The sequence below is a fragment of the Trichosurus vulpecula genome, chromosome 2 (assembly GCF_011100635.1).
Source record: "Trichosurus vulpecula isolate mTriVul1 chromosome 2, mTriVul1.pri, whole genome shotgun sequence".
Lineage (NCBI taxonomy): Eukaryota > Metazoa > Chordata > Mammalia > Diprotodontia > Phalangeridae > Trichosurus > Trichosurus vulpecula.
The window spans coordinates 426718340-426742942 of NC_050574.1; the positions used below are offsets into that span (position 1 = coordinate 426718340).

Consider the following 24603-nt stretch of genomic DNA (forward strand, 5'->3'; position numbering starts at 1 on the left):
TCACCACTTATATGGTCCTAATTATTTCTAACATATATTTAAACATGGGCAAGTGAGGCAGTATGGCACAGTGGGTAAAGGGCTCAGGTTGAAGTCAGTAAGATCTGGGTTTGAATCCTGCCTACAACATTTACAAGCTCTGTAGTCATGGACAAGTCATTTTCTTTGAGCCTCTTTTTCTTGAGCCTTTCATAATCTGTAAAACTGGGATAATACCTATATAGTACCCACTTCACAGAATGGTTATGAAAATCAAATTAGAAATGTATGTAAAATTGTTTGCAAACTTTAAATCACTACATAAATGTCAGCTAGTCTTAGAAAATACTGCTTTGTTATATTTTAAAAACTCATTTGCTTTCTCTAGTGAAAAAACTTCAACAGCTTAATATTGGTTCGGAAATTGTTGTTTATTTAAAGTCTCTGTGGACAAAGAAAGCTATTTCATTATTCCAGTGCATTGTATGATATCTTTATTACACATTTTTTTCTTTCTTGGTTTTTCCATTTCCTCAATTCAGGGCACTTAATAAGTTTAAACACAGTTATATATAATTCCTTTATAAATATGTCCTCATACCTGAGGCCATTTCCTTGTTATAAAACTTAGTTTTCCTCTTAAAAATGTATTTTCTCAGTAAACTGTTTGCTGCATAATTTCCTATGTGAAAGTTGCTTGTTTTCGGTGGCTTTAGTCAATGTGTTTATTGAAGAGAAATCAGTGACAAAATAACAGAATTTGTATATTTGATTTATAGGTTTTGCATGTATCTTCAAATCAAAAGTATAATGATACATATATGTGTGTGTATATGTATGTGTATATATATGTGTATATACGTATATATACACATATATAGGATTTTCCTGAGCTAAGCAATACAGTTTTGTGATTCATAATTATCTATTATGGCAAAGCTCTGTGACAAAAGAGGAGGCAATGTGGTAGCTTAGTGGCAAGAACTAAAGTCTAAAGCATAGAGTCAACCATAAAGGCCATACAAGGAATGAAATAACTTGCAATCAAATTTTTCCATCTAGAACAGAAATTAAATTGTCTACTTAGCCAAAGAAATGAAGTCCCACACTATCCTAAAAGAAATCACATTTTCCTTTAAATATTAGTTCAGTTTCAAATGACAATAAAATATACAAAGTGTTACTTGGTGCCATCTCAAAATGAACATTATTCTTTTCAGTCTGAACAAACACACAGTAGTTAATATATTCACTTCATATTTTATTAATGATAACATGTTATACTTAGTAACAAATTCAATACATACTAATAACCAGAGTCCTTTATGAGCATCTGTAGTTCTTTCGAAAAACAGAATTCACAAAGTTTCATCATGCACTAAATTATAAAAAATGAGACATCTTGTAAAATAAAGGATATTTTAAAAAAGATTGAGCCAGGACATAGAGATGGCATATATTTTACTTTTAAGTATACTAAAATGCCAAAAAGTGATTAAAATTGAATGCAGACATTTAATGGACTGATTATTCTAATGCCCTGTTAAGGGAAGATTTGGTCTGAATATGGCCTTAAAATACCTGAGAAGGTATTTTGCTAAAAAATACAAAGCTCATTCGTCTTGAGTCCATGAAGGCAAATAGAATAATATATGATATTCTTAAACACACATACAGGCAAAGCTTAAAACAAAAAAAAATAAAATAAACAAAGTGTGCTTTAAGAAATCATGCCTTGAAATGAAACAACTGTTGAAGTTTATGAACATCATCATGTCTTATAATCATTATCTTTTCATATCTTCACCGCCTGGATCTGATCTGGTGACAAGAAATAAAAATAAACAAGCATAAATCCTCACATGGCAAAAATTCACTATGTAATCCTGAAGTACATATAGCATACTCCAAATCTATACACATACACACATTTTTATAAAGTTTTATGCTATCACTCTGGAGATAGTGGCAGCATTTACTACAGTGGATAATAAAGTAAAATGTAAGCTAATCATACTAAGTGGGTATGGAATGCTTTTAAAAAAAGGTATTTTCAAAAGGGGGAGAGGAATAATTTATAGTTCTATAAAAGGAATGCATACTTTCTTAAGGTTTTACTAAACAATACACTATACTTTGTTGGGTATCTAAGAATCTTGCTTTTGTTTTCTAAAAAATAGGTGGTTTTACAAAGCCCAAAACACAGGACATAAGAGAACAGGGTCTTAGAGGCAATCTTCATTTTATACATGACTAATGTGATACTGAGAAAAGTAATTTTTCAAAATGAAACTTAAAATGTTAAACATGCACAAGATTTGTCACAAAATGAAGCAGATTTCTTTTGTTTTTCTATATTAAGATATGAGGGGGAAAAACAAAGTAATCCAATCTCTTGACTTTTTATTTTACAATGTCCTCTTTCATAATTTAACTTGACATAGATGTTTTTGGTCAGCATATCAGCAATAATGTGCACTAATGAATATAATTGTCTTTATCTGTTATTTTAAAAAACAGCTTAAACTGAGGCCTACAGTGCAGACACATTTAATAAGTGTCTATTGAACTGAATTATGGAACATATCTAAGAGAATTTTAAGACTCAGCTAAGATGCTGCTTCTTTTATGAGATGTTCAAGGATACTTCCAGCCCATTGAGCTTTCCTTTTAAAACTCCCAAAATACTGTTAAACTTTCTTATGTGCTTATCATTTTCTATTTTGTATTATTGCTATATGTGTACATCTTACTTGCTGTTCTAAATTATAAAGTCCTTAGAAGTAGTGATGATATTTTATTTATCCTTGTAACCCCCTCACCATCTAGCACCAGCCTTGCCTGCGATTGTAGGCATTAGGTAAATGTTTGATGAATGAATTCATTAAGCCATGAAAATATAATCTATCTACTATTATAAAAGTCAATATAACAAAGTACTTATCTTCCCAGATGAAATTATAAATAAGTTTGAATGATAAGAACACAAATATTATATTCATAATTTCTAAAAAATCCAGCAATTTAATAGTCATCGAGACATTTTCCCTATGATTTTGGATCACTACTGACGCCTAGTGGTAAAGTTAAAAAAGAACACATTTTTAGGAAACCCAGTACTATTCCTTTTACATATAAAGACAGTCCTGATGATCTACACTCCCTTCTCCAATCACCTTTGTAATCATTAATAGGCAACTGTAAATGACTGGCCAATCAATCAATCAACAAGCATTTCTATGTGCTAGGCATGATGCCAGGAACTGGGGAGAAAGGCAAAACTATCACTGGTCTCAAGCAGTTTATATTTTTAATGTAGAAGCCAAAAATACAAATAAATGGGCACATAAAAGATGCATATAGAGCACAGAGAAGGTAACCTTAGAGGGAAGGCTCTCACAGTTCAGGAAACTCCCGCAGAAAGTGGTATTTGAGCAGTCTTGAAGGAAGCTATTGAATCTAAGAGGTGGAGGTGAGAAGCTAGGCATTCCAATACCAGCTTCAGGGACAGTCCCGGAAATGGGAGATGTAGTGTTTTGTGTAATGAATAGTAGGTAGGCAATGGTTGTACCAATGGGTATAGGGGAGTAGAGTGTTAAGAAAGCTGGAAAGGTAGAAAAAGGACAGGTTGTGAAGAAGTTTAAATGGTAAAGGACCTTATTTTTGATCCTGGAGGGTAATAGTTCATTAAGTATATGTGTATGGTGGGTAACATGATCAGATCCACGCTTTAGGAAAATCACTTTGGTAGCTGTATGGAAGATGGATCAGAGTGAGGAGAGATCTGAGGCAGGGAGACCCACTAGAAAATTATAGCAACAGTCATGTGAGAAGTGCTGAGGGCCTGAAGAATGGAACTAGGGTGGTGACTGTGAATGGAGAAGAAAGGACATATAGGAGAGATGTTGTGAAGGAAGAAATGACAAGGTGTGACAACTGACAGGATATATGAAATGAGAGAGAGTGAGGAGATGAGGGTGACACTGAAGTGTCTGGCCAGAGTTAGGCATGCCCTTATTACCTTTAGAATAGGGTTTTTTTTCTCTGCAAGTTAATGGCTCTATGTGGGAATTCCACAAGGCCTCAATTATTTGAAATCAGTTTCTATAGAGAAAATGGCCACATCAGTGGGGTCACAGATCCATTGAAGAATTAGGGTTCTAAAGCATAACATGAGTTTAGGCCACCTTTGCTCTTCACACAATGATTCTTCTGATGGTACTTATCATGCAAGAGAAAAAAAAATGACTAAACTTTGAACAAGAAGTGGAGAAAAGGGAGGTTTAAAACATTAAGTCCTTGTTAATTCATTTCATTCATTATTCTACCCTGATTAGAGCAAGAAGATATTGTATCAAGAGAGCTGATTAAGATCTTAGAGATACTAATTATTGATTGTGGGCATTAGAAATGAATCCATCAAGAATGATAAAAAGCACCTGGTGTCATATGTGTCCTTTTGAAAGGAGTATCTTTGAATCTACACTAGATTCTGCTACTATTTACAATGCAAATTTAGGTGAAAAAATGTTTCTTTTCTCTCAAAATAAGATAATATTAGCTAACCTACTCCATGAAACTATCATTATGAGTAGTATAAAAATACATCTATAATTCAATTCAACAAACTTTTAAATACCTATTATTTTCAAGGCACTGTGAGCATAAATATTACACTCTTCACAATAACGTTACCCATAGGAGTTGGAGAGAGAGGGCATGCAAGATTTTTAAAAGGACAATTTGGCTCACACCATTAATGTTATTTTCCTGTTACTGATAACAAATGTTTGAAACCAATTACAGAAATATGTTAAAGATTCGACTAAAATACTTCCATTACTATATCATTCTGTACTTAGGTTTACTGTCACAAGTTTTAGAAAAAATAGTAATTACAGTTTTCATTTCTGGTTACCTTAAACTTATAAATTTTTTTGCACACAAAGCCTTAAAAATACAAAAAAATGGAGTAAGATTCTGAGTACTTACTCTGTAGTTTTTTCTGACAGCAGAATTAAGTGGAGGTAAGGAAAAAAAGACAGATGACATAATCAAAAGAAAACTTAGAAAAGAAATAATAGAGTAGAATGGAAACAAAGTGATGAAGCTATATTAAAATACCAGATGTACCTTGTAGCCAGTCTACACCTTCCTGTAACCCTTCTCCCTTAATGGCATCACTAGCACTGAAATAAAAACAAAGTACAAATCATTATAGTATACAAAGAATTATATTTTAAGTCTATGTACAGAGCTGTAATAATTCAATATCACATATTCTTCAAGTTTTATGAAAATTTGAAATGAGTAAAAATAGTAGATAAAAGCATCTATTCAAAAGTAAAACATGAGAGAGCTGTTCATAAAACACATTACATTTTTGATAAACAGTTTTGCCACCCTCAAAAAATGCTACTCATTAAACTATACTGACTTACCATCAATAGAACATGCAATTTCAGCTGTTTTTCCAGAATTGGCAATGGATTTATACTAAGGGATTTACAATGAACTTCCTTTGTCCCTGACTATTCCCTCTGAACTAATGGTGTTTATTTTTAAGGATAGTGTTATAAACTGACCATGGAACTAGGTCCTTTATCTGTCTAAAGATAATTGACATGTATAGAAAATCAATTCTCCAGACTATCTTACATAACATGTTCACTGTTTTACAGATAGCCACAATCAAGTTATAAAACTGATAAGAATATAAATTAAGAGATATAATGTCATTGATTAGACCTAGGTCCAAGTCCTTCCTTTTTTGATAGAGGATGGCATTGTGACTAGAGCCAAGTTACTTAATTTTCAGTGTCTCAGACAATTAAGACTAGAAATTATAGGTAAGCTGCCAATCTGTAGCATTGGAGTGAGTTTCCAGTCTTGCTGAAATCACAAGTCTTGATGAAGAGATATGATTTTGACCATTTTATGGAGAACCAAATATCCTACATTTTTAATAAAAATAGGTACACTGAATTTAGGTGTGGCTAAACAGATACACTGTATTTTCTGTAAAAGTTTCTATTCATTCAGTTCTATTCATTCATATAGTTAGGTCCTTTTCAAATAAGAAATAAGGTACTGCAAGAATAACAGATATATGCACTTAGCTCTTTCAGACTATTAAGCTTCTAATTCCTGTGTAATAACAACTGATATTTACATAGCACTTTGTGGTTTGCAGCTAGGTGGTAGAGTGGATAGAGTGCCAGGTCTAGAGTCAGGAAGATTTATCTCCTAAGTTCAAATCTGGCCTCAGATATTTGTCAGCTGTGTGACCCTGGGCAAGTCACTTAACCCTGTTTGCCTCAGTTTCCTCATCTGTAAAATGAGCTGGAGAAGGAAATGGCAAGTCACTCCAGCATTTTACCAAGAAAACCACAAATGAGGTCATGAAGAGTTGTACAGGACTAAAAATGACTGAACAACAACAAAAAGTACTGTATAGAATGAAAGTGATCTGAGTTAACTAAGAAGGGCACAGAGTCATAGATTTAGATCTGGAAGGGACCTTAGGAGGCCACTGAATGTTACCCCTTCATTTCACAGATAAGGAAACTAGGGTATTTAACCTCTTTCACAGGGTCACTTAGCTAGTGTCTGAAGTAGAATTTGTATTTAGGTCTCCTTGACTCTAAGTCCTAAGCACTGTGTCTACTGAATTATCCAGCTGCCTACCCCAAACCAGAAATTATTTTGCTTAAAAATTCAGAAACTATTTGATACTTAGTAAAGTATCAGAATTTGGCTTGTTACTGAATAATTTTAAGGCAGAAATGAGTATCAGAAGGCTTAGACAATCTGACTTAAGTTTCTTCTTTCCTCTTCATTACTCAAATGTCAGTAGCATTATTCTTTCCTTCTCTCTAGTCACAGAAAAAAATGAGATTCCCATTTCTCACACAAAAGCTAATTCTTTAATTTGTGCCCTAATTCCATTAGCTCCTATCTTCCATAGAATTCTGCTCCAAAAGTTATCCCCTTTCTCACGTATCTTCAATCTTTTTCTCTTTCCATTTGTCTACAAATGTATTTGAGTCTCACCAATCCTTTAAAAAACAAATAAAACTCCCCTTAACTCATTTAGCCCATTGATCTACCATCTTTTCCTTCCTTATTGTACTATTAAACTACTTGAAAAATTTGTCTGCTTCCATTTCCACAGTACCTACTTTTTTTTTCTCAATTCCTTATTATTGACTTCTAATCTTAGTATCCTATAGAAAGTTACCTAAGCACTATACCCAATGTTTTTGTTTTCAGTACTCATCTTTTATTTGCAGCTCTTAATACTACTTAATATGTCATCCTGATATTTTTTCCTCCTTTGGCTTCAGTATACCCACACAGATCTCTGACCTCTTTAATTATTCCTTCTTCACTCAGTTCCTTCTTCACTTCAATCACTGTTTTCTTCACTAGCTTATTTTTCTTCTGGACCCTTTAGTATGGACGTTATAGGTACTGCCCAAAGATCTGCATGCTACATATATAAATGTTCATGCAATTTTATTGTTGTGGGGAACTTTGGGTAAAGCGACAGACTTTGCCAATGCAGACCAACAACCATTTTGTAACTTTAAAAACTTAGCTTGCCTAGGGCCATATAATAATTCCATTTCAAAGGTAGGATTTGAATCCAGGTTTTTCTCCTCCACTACCATTTCTCTTTTCATTATTCACTATTTTCTCTATTCGTGCTGCTTCTTTACTCAAACTCTATGCTCCCTATGCTCTGCCTCAGCAATCTCATACAGTTTCGCCTACCACCTGGATAAGGATGACTCCTATATCTTTAAGCTTTGTGCCCAATCTTCTTGATCTCTTCACTGCTTCTGACATTGTTGGCCATCCCCTCCTACTATGCGCTCACTCTTTTTCTTTGTTTTTAGATATATTAAAGATGGATTGTTAGATATATTAAAGGTTGACTGCTGTTGTCTTCTTGTTGACTCTTCTCTTTCCCATCACAGACATTCAGTTACTAAAGTTCTATCAAATACAACTGTGCAATATCTCTTCAATTGTTACCCTTCTCTTTACTCCCATTGCCACTACCCTGGTTCAGGCTGCTGTTACTACCTTCTAAAATTAAGCCACTATCATAGAATTTGTTTATCACATCTCTTCTCTGTAATTCTCTGTAGCACCCTTTGTAACATTCTGAAATGAATGAGAGCATTGGGGGAAGAAAATAAGGAATTTTTAAGGGAATTTAGGGAAGAAAACATTTAGGGGAAAAAAGAGAAAAGAAAGAAGAGGTGAGGGACACTAAAGAAAAATTTTGACTATTTCATTTTTTTTTAACCTGTGGCTGTTTCTTTGGGTATATTTTGTTAGATAAGGTGTCAATAATTTAAATCAGCAAGAAATTGTTTTCCAAATATGCGATGAATTCATTTCTAAAAGCAATCAATGATTCAGAAGCTCAACCTTTTTAGTTTTTCCAAACATCTCGCATTAGTGCCATAATAATCTTTGGAATATACAATTCTGAAAGATAAACAACAAAGTTTTAAAGAAGCATCACATTATTAATGTCTGGTTAGTCAGTGTACAGGGTACATCTTTACTGCTGTGTTGTAGTTCAGACAAGAATGATCAAAGCTGAAAAGCATGCTTTTTTTTTTTAATGAGAAAGGAAGGGCAAACATAAAACTTTACCAGATATGCCATGGTTTATCCTTGATGTTTTCTAAAGACAGCAACTGGGACACTTTTACAGATGTTACCGCATCCCTAAGATCCATTTTGTTAGCAAAGAATAAAATTGGTATTCGGCGGTGCTTAATATCTGAGGGAAAAAATAAACCATCTTAAAGTTATCACAAATGAAAACAAAATAGGAACATGCTTAACATTTGTATGGTTCTATATTCTACAAAATACATTTTAAAATATATAGTCAAGAGATGATGAAATTTATAATTTACTACAGGCAGCAGTTCTGAACCAAACCTAAGGTGGAAGACAATGGAGAATTAATGATTTAGGAGTTCATTAGAACTTTGGAGAAGCAACCAGGTGTTTGCAAAAAAAAATCTCATCTTACTGGCATCACAAAAAAAGGTGCAATGGATTTGAACACTAAGAATTTGTTCCAAAGATTTTAACTTAAAGGGCAAATGTAAATTTCAAGAATATATTTCTTAAATTTATAACATAGTATATTTAAAAAAGTAGCTTTGAAAAAGCTGAGTCATGGTGTGGCTTTAATATAGCAAAAGAAAAGCTTTAAAACACTGAAAAAATAGTAAGCAAATGAAGCAAAGGAAATTATGTATCTGTGTCATATAAATTTTGGAAAATTTAACTGCATAACTACAGTGTAGTGTAGTTATTACTACAAAGTACTAGAAGATTAAAAATCACTTACCTGGATGACTTAAGAGAATATGAAGTTCTTCTTTGGCTACAACCATTCTTAATCTGTCACTACTATCGATGACAAAAATAATGGCCTGGCCTTCTCTGTGTAATATGTAAAAGTGAGAAGAAAAATTACAGTTGCTTATACAAATGACCAATAGTTCTACTGGCAGCAAATCAGGATTTTCTTTTTGATATATAAATATACTTTCCTCCAAATCTGCTTCACAGGATAAGGTGCTTTCAAACACATGCTTCCTCCAAGTATGGTCCCTAAGGACCATAAAAAGTTTTTGGAATACAGCATTCAAAATTTGTGAGGTAAAGTTGGGCAAATTTTTCATATAAGAACTTCAGAATATTAAAGAGTAATGATAACAACTGACATTTATTTAGTACTTTAAGGTTTGCAAAGTGTACTCACATTTGCTCATATAAATCTCACAACTTAACCTCTCTGGGCCTCATCTATAAAATGAGGCTTTTGGGGTCCCTTCCAGTTCTCAGTCTCTGATTCTAGAAGACTATGAACCCTTTCAGGTAGGTATTATAAATGTTATCATCCTTGTTTTCTACATGACAAAAATGAGGCTCAGAGAGGTCCAATGTCTTGTCCACGGCAACAGAGCTACTTAATGTCAGAGACAGAAGAGAACTCAGGGCTTTTTTGACCCAAACTATGCCATATAGCTTATTTAAGCATGGCAGAGTCTTAAACATGGTAGTCTTTTTAGCTGTGACTCAAATTAATGGGTAGAACAATTTAACTAGTGGTATTAAAAGTCATTTGCATTAGTTTGTATGTCTTCCCATGCTTCTCTATAGTCACCTTCATCTTTCTTATGGTATAATATGGTATAATAATCTTTCTTTACATTCATGTAACACAGTTTGTTCATTGCTGGATTCCTCCAACTATAAACTGATGGGTATTTACCATATTTCTAGTTCTTTCCTATTACAAAAGTGTTGCTATAAATATTTTGGTATTTCTGGGACCATTTTTTTTAACATTGGAATTCTAGGCATAGGAATATGCTTAGATGTGGGTCCTTTGAGTCAAAAGGTATGGAAATTTTATTCATTTTATTGGTATAATTCCAAATTACTTTCCAGAATGTTTGGACTATTCCCATCTTTTGTCATCATTGCAGATATTTCAGGTGAAAACTTCAGAATTGTGTTGATCTGCATTTTTCTTATTATTAATGATCAGAAGTGATCTTTTATATGCTAATAGTTTGCAATTTTTTTTTTTTATTTTTCGAGAATTCTTTGACTCCTTATCCTTAATGATTAAGCTTGGCCCTGAAGAACAGATATGAGACTATGTGTACCTCCTGACCTGTGGAATCCTACATATAGTGATGAATTTGGCTGACATGTGGATTAGTTTCAGTGAACTTTTTTTCCTCTTGATATTCTTTGATATTAGGAATTGTTTTATGGGAGAAGTAGCTACCATCTCTCATAGGTTCATAGATTTAGAGATGGAAGGGACCTTAGAAGTCATCAAATACAACCCCCTCATATTAAAGAGGTTAAGTGACCTGCTCCAGGTCATACAAGAAATAAGTTGGCAGAGGTGGGATCTGGACCCAGGTTCTCTAACTCCAAATCTTATGCCCCTTTCATTGCATTAGATAGCAAGAAATATTAAAAGAAAAAAACATTTGTAGTTTTCCAGGAAGTAACACTGTATTTTTAGGACAGAGTATGAAAATGTTGACTGACTTTACAGTTGTGTAGCAAAGCTATGGATAATAGTTTGCTACTCAATTTCTTGAATAAGAATATCAAAATAGGCTAAAATGAAATGTAATTAAAAACCTCTAAAAATTTCAAGTACACCAAAGCAAAATAACCAATACCTTAACAATGTTATATTATACCTCTGTCTACACTACTTGTTTCTTAAAAGATTAGCTTTATAACAATATATCACAAAATCATTTGTATGTAATTTTAACTAAGACACTATGACATTACGTGATAAACCTTTCAAAGGAAATATTGCTCAGTCTATAATTAAAACATAACTCTTCTAAATGCACTATTCCTCTCATCTAGTGGATTTTTAAAAACATGAAACCATGAATTTCTATTACGTGCAGTTTGTTTTCTAAAAGTGTATATTAAATATAACAAGGTAAGAAAATTGCTGTTCGTGCCCCCTTCTGAATGTGTTTTCTTCTGTGTATTTTTAAAATGTATTATTTCCACATTTAGTGGATTTTGAAAAAATGACCTTGGCATTCTTTAACCAAGTGGAAAAATCTAAGAGGTTTCCCGTGCTGTCCTAGTTCATCTTGTTCTATAAAATAACACAACAAAATTATTAGTGCCTAAGAGGAAGTTAGTATCAATATTTTCAAAATAAACCACAGAATCAACAATATGTATGTTTGTATACTAATATACTCACACATAGGCAGCAGCATGTAGTGGAAAGAGCACTGAACTGGAGTCAGAAGAACCTGAGATTGAATGGCTTCGACATTTACTAGCTGTGCAACCCTGTGCAAGTCACTTCACCTTTGAAAGCCTCTGTTCCCTCATCTGTAAAGTGGGGGGTAATAATATTTGCACTGCCTATCTCCCAGGGTTGTTGTGGGGGAAGTACTTTGTAAACCTTAAAACACTACATAAATATGAGCTACCATTGTTATTTGGCAGTAGGGCAGAACACACCAGTCAACACCAGAATCTAGTCCCCCAGTAATTACAGTTTTTAGACAGCACAACTATACATACAATAAAAGCAGTGCTGAGCACAGCATCTTGCACATAGGGGCTTCTTAATATTTTAAAAAATTAAATTGAATTTACCTGATTACTAAATCGTCTCGTAGATCACAACTAGGCACTTTCCCTTGAGACATTATATGAATTAGGAGAGAATTTAAAACCACATGCCACAAACCCTTTCAAGTCTATTAAAATTACCATTTATATAATCTGCTATGAATTGCCATTAAAAAAGAAACATCCACTTCATCAACTCACATTGATGCTGATTCAAATCAAATACTACATAAGCTTCTTAAGCACTTACTATATGGCAAACTGTTCAGCATAGAAGGCAATATGAAGAAAAATAAGATACAGTCTTTATCCTCAATGACAGTGTTAAGACACATGTCCAAAATACTTTAATACAAAATAGGATGCTAAAAACATAGAAGTATAAAATTCTATGGAATAACTGAGAATTTACTTACTTGTAATAATGTTCCCATAGGTTTCTATATCTCCCTTGACCTGACATGTCAAACACTGTGAAAGACAAACTGCAAAAGAAATTCCAGGCCAAACTAGGGTTACTAATTGGATATGTACATGCACTGCTAATTTTTTTTAAATTAAGAAATAACTCTTAGATGAAAGTTTTAAACTGAAGAGGCTTTAATTTTCTAGCTAAATAAAGTGACAGTGAAATGGGAAAAAAATTGCTAGTAAACATGGCTTTGCACAATATGGAATATAAAAAGAAATGATCTTTTTACTGGTCAAGTTACCAGAATTAATTTTAATGCTAAAGTATAATAAAAATTAAGTGAACTCCACCTTTTGATAGTTTTCAAATTATTTGCTTTGGAATGAAAAGGTAGTAATTGAGATTTATTTATCATTTATAATTTCAAATAACAACATAATTAGAAGTTTGTTTTTTTTAACTAACCTGAAGCAAATAAAAACCAGGAGTACCCTGGGATCCCAAATTCTCAAAACTGATAGAGAAATGTAAATTTGGATCTTAGGTTATATTTCTCACCAAATTTTATAACCACTGGCAAAGCCAAGATAGAAGCAGCAACTCAACACAATTTTCCTAATATTTTCCTCCAAATAACATGGAAATAATGCCTCAAATAAAATATTGGAGGGGCAGAGCTAACAAAAGATTGGGGTGAGTCATTTTTCCAGCCTCAGACAACTTAGGAAGTTGGCAGGAAAGGTCTGTGACATTGTGGTGGGGGCCAGCCTGGAGTTCTGAAGCTGCAACAACAGTTGTGGGCCTTGGAGGAGGCTCTGACAGCAGCAGCAGCAGCAGCAGCTTTGGGAGCTCTCAGCCCAGAGACAGAAGGGAGAATGGATAGATAGTCAAAAAGAGATTACAGGGGACCCTGAGCTGAAACTGAGCACAGGACCAGGCTCTGTTCAGTAAATCCATTGCTGATATGCAGTTCTGGAATCCAGTTCTAGGGGAGAGAGGAGCAATAGCACTTTGTGGTTTCAGGGGACCAGGGGCCATGCCTGAGTAAAGACCAGAGGACAGACCAGGAAAACAGTGACCACAACTCTCCCATGAAAATGCCACCTTGGAAGCACCAAAAACTTGCAGATACCCAGAATTAGCTTTGAAAAACAGTAGTGTAGAAGCTTGGGACAGTGCCCCTCCATTCCAGGTGCACAGAGTCCAACTTTAACATAAAGTTCAAAGTCAAGAAATAGGCTAGAAAAATGAGCAAACAATTAAAAAAAAAAACCTGACCGGAAAAGGCTACTATGGTGACAGGGAAGAGTAAGACACAAACTCAGAAGAGGCAAACAAAGTAAAAACAGCTACAAGCAAAGACTCAAAGGAAACTAAAGTGAAACTGTAGACAAGACCAACAAGAATTCCTGGAAGAGTTAAAGAAAGAGAAAAGAGTAGTAGAGGAAAAATTGGGAAAAGAAATGAGAGTGATGCAAGAAAATTATGAAAAGAGAATTGAAAACTTGGCAAAAGCACAAAAAATACTGAAAAAATAACACCTTAAAAACCAGAATTAGTTAAATGGTAGAGGCACAAAAATTCACGAAAGAAGAGAACTCTTTAAAAAGCAGAATTGGCCAAATAGAAAAAGCTCACTGGAGAAAATAATTCCTTAACAATTAGACTGAGCTACTAGAAGCTAATGACTCCATGAAACTTTAAAAAATAATAAAAAAGTCAAAAGAATGAAAAATAGAAGAAAACATAAAAGATTTCATCGGAAAAACAACTGACCTGGAAAATAGATTAAAGAGAGGTAATTTAAGAATTATTAGACTACCTGAGAGCTATGATTGAAGAAAGAGCCTAGACATCATACATCAAGAAATTATCAAGGAAAACTGCTCTGACATCTTATACCCAGAGGGTAAAATAGAAATTGAAAGAATCCATGGATCATCTCCTGAAAGAGATCCCAAAACAAAAATTCCCAGGAATGTTATAGCCAAATTTCAGATTTTCCAGGTTGAGCATAAAATGTTGTAAGCAGCCAGAAGGAAACCATTCAAGAATCATGAAGCCACAACCAGGATCAAACAAAATTTAGCTGCTTTGGCAAAGAAGCTAGGATTACAATAAAAAAAAAACTGAGCATAATCCTTCAGGGGAAAAAGAATATTTAATGAAGTAGAGGACTTTCAAGCATTCCTAATGGAAAGACCAGAGCTGAATAGAAAATCTGATATTCAAACACAAGACTCAAGAGAAGCTTAAAGGGTAAACATGAAAGAGAAATCATAAGGGACTTAATAAGGTTAAAGAGTTTACATTCCTATATGAAAAAATGATATGTGTAACTCCTAAGAACTATATCATTACTAGGGCAGTTAGAAGTCTACATAGAAAGAGGGCACAGGTGGGAGTCCATAATGTTGGGATGATCTTAAATAAAATGAAGGAATAAGAAAGATGGATGCACTAGAGTAAGGGGGAAGGGAAAGGAAGAATGGGGGAAATTATTTCACATAAAAGAGGCATGGAAGAAAGAGCTTTTACATGCAGGGGAAAATGGCAGGGGGATGGGCAATACAAATCACAGTCTCATTGAAACTGGTTCAAAGAGGGCAGAATAAATAAACAAACACACACACACAATTGGTAATAGGAATCTATTTTAATCAACAGGGAAGCAGTAGGGAAAAGGGATAAGAAAAGGGGGAGGTGAAAGAAAGGAGGGCATATAAAAGAAGGCAGCGGTCAGAAGCAAAACAGAATTCAGAGAAGGGAAAGGATAAAAAAGAGAGAGAAGGATAAATAGGAGAAAATAAGATGGAAGGAAATGTACAGTTAGTAGTCACAAATGTGAATGTGAATGGGATGAATTTACCCATAAAATGGAAGTGGATAGCAGACTAAATTAGAAACCTGAATTCAGCAATATGTTGTTTACAAGAAACTTACCTGAAACAGAAAGACACACATAAGAGTTAAAATAAGGGGCTGGAGCAGAATCTATTATACCTCAGCTGAGGTACAAAAAACAAAAAACAAAACTCAGGAGTGGCAATCATGATCTCAAACAAAGCAAAAGCAAAAATAGACCTAATTAAAAGATCTATTTTAGGAAAATGACATTTTGCTAAAAGGTACCATAGACAATGAAGTAACATAAAAAATTTTATAACAATTTTCTCTGCTAAAAGGCTCATTTCTCAAATATAGATAATGGAGTCAAATTTATAAAAATAAGAACCGCTCCCCAATTGATAAGTGGTCAAAGGATATGAACAGGCAGTTTTTAGATGAAGATATCAAAGCTATCTAAGGTCACATGAAAAAAAATTCCTTAAATCATTATTAATTGAAAAAACGCAAATTAAAACAACTCTGAGATACCACCTCACATTTATTAGATTGGCTAACATGACAGAAAGAAAATGACAAATGCTGGAGAGGATGTGGAAAAATAGTACTCTAACGCACTGTTGGTGGAGTTGTGAATTGGTTCAAACATTCTGGAGAACAATTTGGAAGTATGCCCAAAGGGTCATGAAACTGCAAATCCTTTGACCAGGCAATACCACTACTAGGTTTGTAAACCAAAGAGAGCAAAGTAAAAGAAAAAGAATCTATATGTACAAAAATATTTATAGCAGCTCTTTTGTGGTGGCAAAGAATTGGAAATTGAGGAGATAGATGCCCATCAATTGGGTGATGGCCCAACAAGTTGTGGTAAAAGATTGTGATGGACTACTACTGTGTTATAAGAAATGATGATGGCATATAATTTCTTCACTTTTTATTTCTGGTGACATGGCTAATATGGAAATATGTTTTGCATGGCTTCACATGTATAATTGACATCATATTGCTGGAGGGAGAGAATTTGGAACTCAAAATTTTCAAAAAAGAATGTTAAAAACAAATAAATCAAAAAATTTCAAAACCATCAGTTGTAATAAAATTGAGTTACCTGGATGTCTTGAATTTCTCTATACTGAATCCTATTGTTGGAACTATGTCTTGAGTTTGAGCCTATAAAAAGAAAAAAGTAAAGTTAAAAAAATTTAAATTAACAAAACCTTTCCTCCCCACAACCCATAAACTATAATAATGCCTCCATTAATACAGAATACATCTTTCTTTGTAAGGAAAGTCAAATTTCTGTATAGTCACACATCTCAGACTTTAAAAAATCCTAATGTTTGCAAAAAACAAAACAACAAAAAACTTAAATGTTTTAGCCAAGAGTATAAGCCACCATTACATAACAATGTAATGAACACTTGTCTCAGATGGGAAAACTTCTGATTTTGTGAATTCAGGATCAAACTTAGTATTGTATACTGTCAAACTGGCCAATATTAAACTCTGAGGTTTTTTTTATATTGAGAAACAACAACTAAAAGTTATTTCATGAATTTTAAAGTTAAATTATTTGAGCTAATAATATTGTGGTAAGGAAAGCAAAAAAAAAAAGGACTTTCTGTTTTCAAAACAAAGGAAGATAAACTCGATGTCTAAATTATAGGGAGATTTACATGAGAAAAGAGGGCAGCAAAAGGCATATTCTTCGATCAGCTTCTCAAAAAACCACCCAGTTTCCCCAAATTTGCCTTAAAATTTCATCAAATGCTTTAGCCAAAATTTAACTGAAGAAGCTATTCTGAATTCCATGATATTGATCAAAGTGCAGTAATTATGAAGATCAAAAACCTTGTATAGCAGCCTACAATATACTAGAGTGATAAAAATTAATCTTTGAATTTATTTGAAATATGCTTTATTAATAGTATTATTAATATTAATATTAATAAAATGTATTGATATCACCAGCTCACATTTATAATTTCTATAGTATTATACTGGCTGAACAATGCTTTATATAGGAATGGAAAAGCACTAATTAAGTGCTTATTATCTTCAAAACACATATACTGTATATTCTAATTTCTTTATAACAACTTTGAGATAAAAAGCACAAACAATACAGAAAAAATAAAATAGAAAATATACGCTATCCTTAAATATATCCTGAAGTTTGGTCAGACATTTACCATTAGTAGGTCCTCTAACAATACTAAGAACTCTATTCAAAGCAAAACAAACAGAACTCAGAAAAGCTTGTCTCTTGGTATCTTAGCAGTCTCCTAAGGATTATGAGAACATAAAAAGAGAATTATTATAAGAACAAGGCTTTACTTTGTTTCTTTACTATACATTTATCATACTGTAATGTTGTTCTAAAAACCACAGATATCAGGTTACCTATTACAAGTAATTAACTATTAAGAATAAAATTCTTAAAATTATTAATGAAGTCTTGCATTTTTCTCTTGATACTCGGAAAGGTTCATGACCTTATTGAACTCTCTTCACCAATAATTACCAAGCATTAAACACTTACTATGTGCCAGGCACCAAGGACATAAAGACAAAAAAAAATTAAACAGACCCTTATCTCCAGAAGCTTACGTTCTACTGAATGTAAAAGCAGATGGTAACCCCTCTGCGCCCTCTCATGCTATGACAATCTCAGATTACGAAACAAAACAAAACAAATGAAGATGAATCATTCAAACGGTTCGCCTATTGGACTTTTATATTCTACATGCTTTGTCATCAGAATAGCAGATGGCATAGAGGAATGAGCGCTGTAATAAAAGTTAGAAGATCTAGGTTTTAGTCCTGGCTCCTCTATTTATTAACTGCATGAAGGGGGCAGAGCTAAGATGTTGGAATGATAGAAAACATCCCAGTGGGCTCTCCTCCATGAATTTCTCTAAACAGATCTAGAAAGTGCACTAGACTGAATTCTGATGAGGAAATCTGAAAAAAAAATCACAGAGCATCATTTGCCCAGGCCAGCTCAGCATAAGGAAACATAGTCTGTGGAGTGTGGGGATTAGGGTGGGGCAGAAGCACACTTTGCAGACCACAACAGAGAGAGGCTTTGCATCAGCATAAGAGCAGATACGTAGACCATATTGTCTGAAACTGTCAGATTCATATCAGGGTACCACAGTGAGGACAGGTACAATTCACTATGCAGTTCTGGGTCACAGATACAGGATGGAGTAAGAGCGGGACCTGTGCATAGGGGTGGTGTTCCCAGGGAGGCAGTCTCTGTCAATCAATTAATCAATAAACATTTATTAAGTACCTAACACGTGCCAGGCACTATGTTCAGTGCTGGGTATAAAAAAGAGACAACAAGCCAGTGTCTGCCTGAAAAGAGCTTACAATCTAATGGAAGAGACAATATGGAAACAAATAAATACGAAGTAAGTTTTATATGAGACAAATTGGAAATAATTAACAGGGGGAAGGCACTACAATTAAGAGGGGTTGGAAAGACCTTCAGTAAAAGATGCGATTTCAGTTGGGACTTAAAGGATGCCAGGGAAGTCAGTAGGTAGAGTTGGGGAGTGACATCATTCCAAAAATAGCAGGAGAAATTGCCCAGAGCTGAGAGATGGGAGTATCTTGTTCATGGAATAGCCAGGAGGCCAGTGTCACTGGGATGAAAAGTACAAGTCAGATATAGGGTAAGAAGGGGCTAAGTTATGAAGGTCTTTGAATGGCCAAACTGGAAGTTGCTCCTGAAGGTGATAGAGAGCCACTGGAGTTTACTGGGTTTAAGAATGACGTGATGGGCAGCTAGGTGGCGCAGTCAGTAGAGCACCGGCCCTGGAGTCAGGAGGACCTGGGTTCAAATCCGACCTCAGACACTTGACACATGTACTAGCTGTGTGACCTTGGGCAAGTCACTTAACCCCAATTGCCCTGCCAAAAAAAGCAAAAAAAAAAAAAAAAGAATGACGTGATTGGACTTTAGGAAAATCACTTTAGTGGTTGAATGGAGGATGGACTGGAGTGAGGAGAGACTTGCAGCAGACAGATACACCAATAGCCTATTGCACAAATCTAGGCATGAGAGCCTGCGCTAGAGTAGTGACAGTGTCAGAGGACAGAATGGGGAATATTCAAGATATGGTGCAAAAGTAAAAATGACAGATCTGGGCAAAATATCAAATAATGAGGGGTGAGAGAGAAGGAGAAGTCTAGGATGTGAGCCTGAGAATTGTGGTAAGAGGAGGGTGATGGTAGGGGGTGGGTTTAGAGGGAAAAATAATGAGCAACATTTGGGACATACTGAATTTAAGCTACCTGCTAAACATTCAGTTCAAGATGTCTAAAAGATCATTGGAGATGTAAGACTGGATGTCAGCAAAGGGTTTGGGGCAGGCTAGAAGATCTAAAAATCTTCAGCTCAGAGATGGTAATTAAATCCATAACTGATGTGATCACCAAATAAAGTAGTAAACAGGAAAAAGAGAAAAGGGTCCAGGACCAAATTCTGAGGGACATCTATGGTTAGAGGGTCTGACCTGGGTGTGGATACAGTAAAGGAGACAGAGAGGAAATATTCAGATAGGTAGGAGGACCAGAAGAGAGTAATGTCCTGAAAATTAGAGAGAAGGGAGTATTAGGGAGAAGAGAATGATAACAGTGTCAAAGCTAAAGAGAGGTCAAGGAAAATTAGGATTGAGAAAAGGTCATTAGATTTGGCAACTAATTTTGGAGAGAACAATTTCAGTGGAATGATAAGGTCAGAAGACAGACTGTAAGGGGTTAAGAAGAGAATGAGAAAAGAGACAGTGGAAGCACCTATTATACTGGCCTTTTTGAAGGAATTTAGCTGCAAAAAGCAGAAGAGAAATAGGACGATAGCAGGAATAGAAGGATCAAATGAGGGTTTTTTTTCAGGATAGGAGAGAGATGGGAATGTTTATAGTAAGTAAAGAATAAGTGATAGGGTGAGGATGATCGAGGCCAGAATCTAGTGGAAGAGATGGGATGGAATGGCATCAGCTGACTAGGGTTAGCTTTGGGAAGGAATAAGTCTACTTCACGTGGGACAGGGGTGAAGGAGGACAAAGTGACAGAAGGCACCTGAGTGACAGAAGATAAAGAAAAAGAGAGGAGAATGGCCTCAATTTTTTTTCTGTTATATATAAGGCTAAGTTCTCCACAAAGAGTACAGGGAAAGAAAGCCATGGGAACTTTTAGGAGGGGAGGAAATGTTTGGAAGGCCACTGTGGAGAGGGGAAGAATGAGTGAATAAAGGAGGCATAACAAGTCAGAATGTCGACATGATTTTCTCCATCTTTGTTCAGCAGCACATGCGTAGGAGCAAAGGCAGTAGATGGTGGGAGTGATCCAAGATTGAGACTTACCTGGGCATAACTGGTAATATGATTAAAAGGCTAGAGATTCAAGAGAGGAGGTCAGTGTAGACATAAATTGGTTCACCGAGGTGTCAAGATGGAGAAAAAAGGAAAGAGTGGCTAGTGCAGGGGAGATGGCCTGGGAGAGAATTGAGGGGTCAAGAGATTGGAGGTCACAGTGTTGACAAGCAGTGGGGTTTGGTAAGGGAAGGGAACGAGAGGTGAAAAGTCAATAGATTATGGTCAGATGAGGGGATTTCTAAATTCTTCAACAGAGAGGTATATTTGTGGGTGATGAGAATGGCCATCTTTGTGTGTCGCTGAGGTGGGGTGGAGGAGTAATTCATGAGAAGTGAGCAGTTTGAAGAACTGAGTGATTAGGGTGTTTGAGGGATACCTAATAATGTATGATGAAGTTTCCTAATAAGAGGGCAGGAGTTGGGGAGGAGAGAAAAATTGTGAGCCTTGTGTTATATTCATTGAGGAAGGGGTGTGATCTGGAGTCTGTAGAAAATAGCTACCGCAATTTTGACTGGATGGTAGATAAAAATAGCATGAACCTGAAAGGAAGAGAGGTTACTGAGCGATAGAGGTAGCGGAAAAACCTGGAGGTGGCACAGTGTACTAAGAGAAGAGGAAATTCAAAAAACCAGTAGCAGCAATAGAGGTGTGGCTCAGACCACTAGTTCAGAGCAGGGTCTCACTCCCAGCATCTAGTCCAGCCTGCAAAAGAATAACCAAGGCATGAATCCCAGGCCAAAGGGGAACCTAGAATTCTGTCTCTTGGTACCAGCAGAGCTTTCCAGCTGGCTGATATTGGTAGAGTCCTGCAACTGTCTACTCTTGAAAACTTCAACTCAGGTCAGGAACATGACTCAGACCGAGGCAGCAGTGATCAGACTTTGCCCTGGTGCAAACCACTCTGGGAGCACTGAAAGCTTGTAGGCCTTCAGACTGTCCCTGAGATTCTGGAACAACATAGCATTCAATATGCCAAGAAAAGTAGCAGCAGGACCTCTCCAGACCTTCTCCTCAGAAATGTGGCAAATCCCAGTCCTAATATAAAATATGAAATAGGCTGGAACAAGAAACCCACCATAATGAGCTATTATAGTGGCAGAGATATCTAAAAAGGCAAAAAGAAAATGACTCCAAAGTATCTACAAAGTAATGCCTTAAAGGAAAACACAGCTTGGATAAAATTCAACTAGAATTTCTGGAAGAGACAAAATGAGTTTAAAAAAAATTAGATGGAATAAGAGCTTGGGAAAAAAACTGGAAAAGAAGTGAGAACAACAGGAAAAATAATTGGAAAGGGAATTAGCGGCTTACACACAAGAGGCACAAAATCTTGCCCAAGCAACATATTCCCTAAAAATGAGAATGTACCAAATAGAAGCCACTGACTCTATAAGACAACAAAAAATGTTAAAATAGTCAAAAGACTGAAAAAAAGAGGAAAATATAAGGTATCTGCAAAAACAAATGACCTGGAAAACAGGCTAAGGGAAAAAAATTTAAGAATCACTGGAATGTTTGAATGCTATTACCAAAAAGGAGCCTGGATTTTATTTTAAGAAATCTTAAAAGAAAACTGCTGAGATTTCTTAGAACCAGAAGGCACAGTGAAAATAGAAATCTAGAGTCCATCAGTCACCTCCGAAAGAAATCCTAAAAAGAAAACTCCCAGGAACAACACAGCCAAAATAAAGAACTTCTGGGTCAAAGAAAAAATTAAAAAAACAACTACATGACTTTTGGTGAGTTGATTAATCTCTACAGATATTTAGTTTTCTCATCTGGAAACCTATCAGGTCTGTTCCTCTGTACAAACATAATATATTATTATCTACAGCATTCACTCAAAGTCTTATTTTAATTAGGTACTATTCAGAATAAGTGATATTTAGAATAGGGTACAGGCTGCTAGCCCTGTGTGCTGTGCAATTATATTTACTTTCTGAAAAGCTTTGATAAACAATTTTCCTTAAAGTTGTAGAAACAGTACAGTTTGACATCTCAAAACAGATGAGATATTAATGACCTACAACATTTTACTTATTGGTCAACAAAAAGGTAATGAGACACTAGTAAGGACAATGATAAATAATAGACAGGTACACTAAAAATACATAACTGGCACAGTTAAGAGGTCCCACTGATAGGTTTATACCCCAAGAAAGTAAAGCTAGAAAGGCTGGCTAGCTGAACAGACTTGTTAAAAATTATTACAAGGAAGAGCTCTGTGGGTAGGGGAGGGGAGAAGAATATATTTGGAAATAAAGGAAATAAAATGTTAAAAAAATAAAAATTTTTGAAAACTTAGTACGTGATTTTTTGTTCTTAGAAGCAATACTAAAGAACAAAGCATAGCCATTTAAGGATAACAACGTTATATGAATTATCAGTGTATATTAACAGATAATAAGGTTTCACTATATGATTAAAGACTTCGGTTACAAAGTATTAACGGTATTATTTGAAAATCATATTGGTAAAAGCATGATTTGACTTTATAGTAAAGGACTACCCGTAACTTTCCTTTCATATGTTGAAATGCCTCTTTTGATACTTAAGTCTACATTTAAGGTTATAATTTGTCTTGAGTAGCCATTCTATAGTCTTGGATGTACCATGAGTCCAACAAGTGCTCCTACTTAATGCCAACATGATCTTCAACAAGTCCTTAACATTTCTGGGTGGGTCTCAGTTTCCTCACCAATAAAATGTGGGGTTAGACTAGATGATTTCTTAAGTTCCTTTTAGCTCTAATCTATGATCTTCTGTGCAAGTGGTGAACTAGTACCAACAACAAAACCCTGTGGATTTGTGTCAATACCATTTAAAAAAAGTCTCCTAGCTAGATTCAAATAGGATTTTTATGCAAGGAATATGTTAATCAGTTATGTATAAAGTAAAAATGCTTTTTTATTTTGAAACAAAATTTTATTCTTATGAAGGATATCATTGCTAACATAACATCAAAATAGACTAAAAGGTGAAAAAAAAACCTAAATATTTTTTTTGTAGTATCCTAAATCCAAAGAGGCATGAGGCAGAAATCATCAGGGAATTCTGATACAAGGATCCCTGGAGTCTGTGACTACACTTTGGAAAAACGGTCCCCCTATCCACTCATCTAGAAGGAATAGGTTAGCTAAATCTCCTTAGGTGAGAAATGTGAAAAATGAAGGGGTGATGGGACCTGGACCCTGAATTTTCCCATACATTTCAGTAGCCCAGGCAAATAGATCACTTAACTAATTTGACATTCCTTTCACTGTCTTTCTTACTCCAGACTACTTGCATATACTGACCACTCCTTATTCCCACTTAGACCCTTTTACTGCTGCCCCAGGCCCACCCCAGGTTACTTACCACTCCTTAATCCCATCTAGATATTCTCACTGTCCTTTTTTTGTATATAAGTATCAGTCTTACCCCATGAAGGCACAGATTCCCTAAAAATCTTGCCTGTTCCTACTGGCATTACAATAAACTTTGACATTGGTTGGAAGCTGGTTTGAGTGCATAAACTCATTCCAAGGGGATACCACCCTTTACCCTGACATTTTGGGGTTCCCAACCCCAAAAGGCATCAAAAGTAGCATTAAAGGGTAGCCTACTAACCCCCTTACAAAACTTATCTTTTTTCACTACAATTTATTTTGCATTTCTGTCTACCTAGTCCCTAAAAGAAAGCATTAAGGTAAAACTTTAATCTAATGCATCATTGCTCTGTAAGTATTTCATTTGCTCAAAGGAGGCCACAAAGAGAAGGAAGGAGATTCTTTAATTTGTTAGGATCACGGTGAG

At 35.1% G+C, this 24603-nt stretch overlaps 1 protein-coding gene across 1 annotated transcript in view; it reads right to left on the bottom strand.

The window, feature by feature from the left end:
- Positions 1-391: 391 nt before the first annotated feature.
- The window catches only part of ARL6 (ADP ribosylation factor like GTPase 6), a 38975-nt gene continuing 14763 nt past the window's right edge, over positions 392-24603 (bottom strand). Inside the window, exons 3-8 of the mRNA XM_036747786.1 lie at positions 16530-16591; positions 12579-12647; positions 9365-9459; positions 8653-8782; positions 5113-5168; positions 392-1800 (exon numbers count right to left, since the gene is read on the bottom strand). Of these exons, the coding sequence (XP_036603681.1) occupies positions 1775-1800; positions 5113-5168; positions 8653-8782; positions 9365-9459; positions 12579-12647; positions 16530-16591 (438 nt within the window). The 3' untranslated portion in view covers positions 392-1774. The remainder of the gene's footprint in view (positions 1801-5112; positions 5169-8652; positions 8783-9364; positions 9460-12578; positions 12648-16529; positions 16592-24603) is intronic.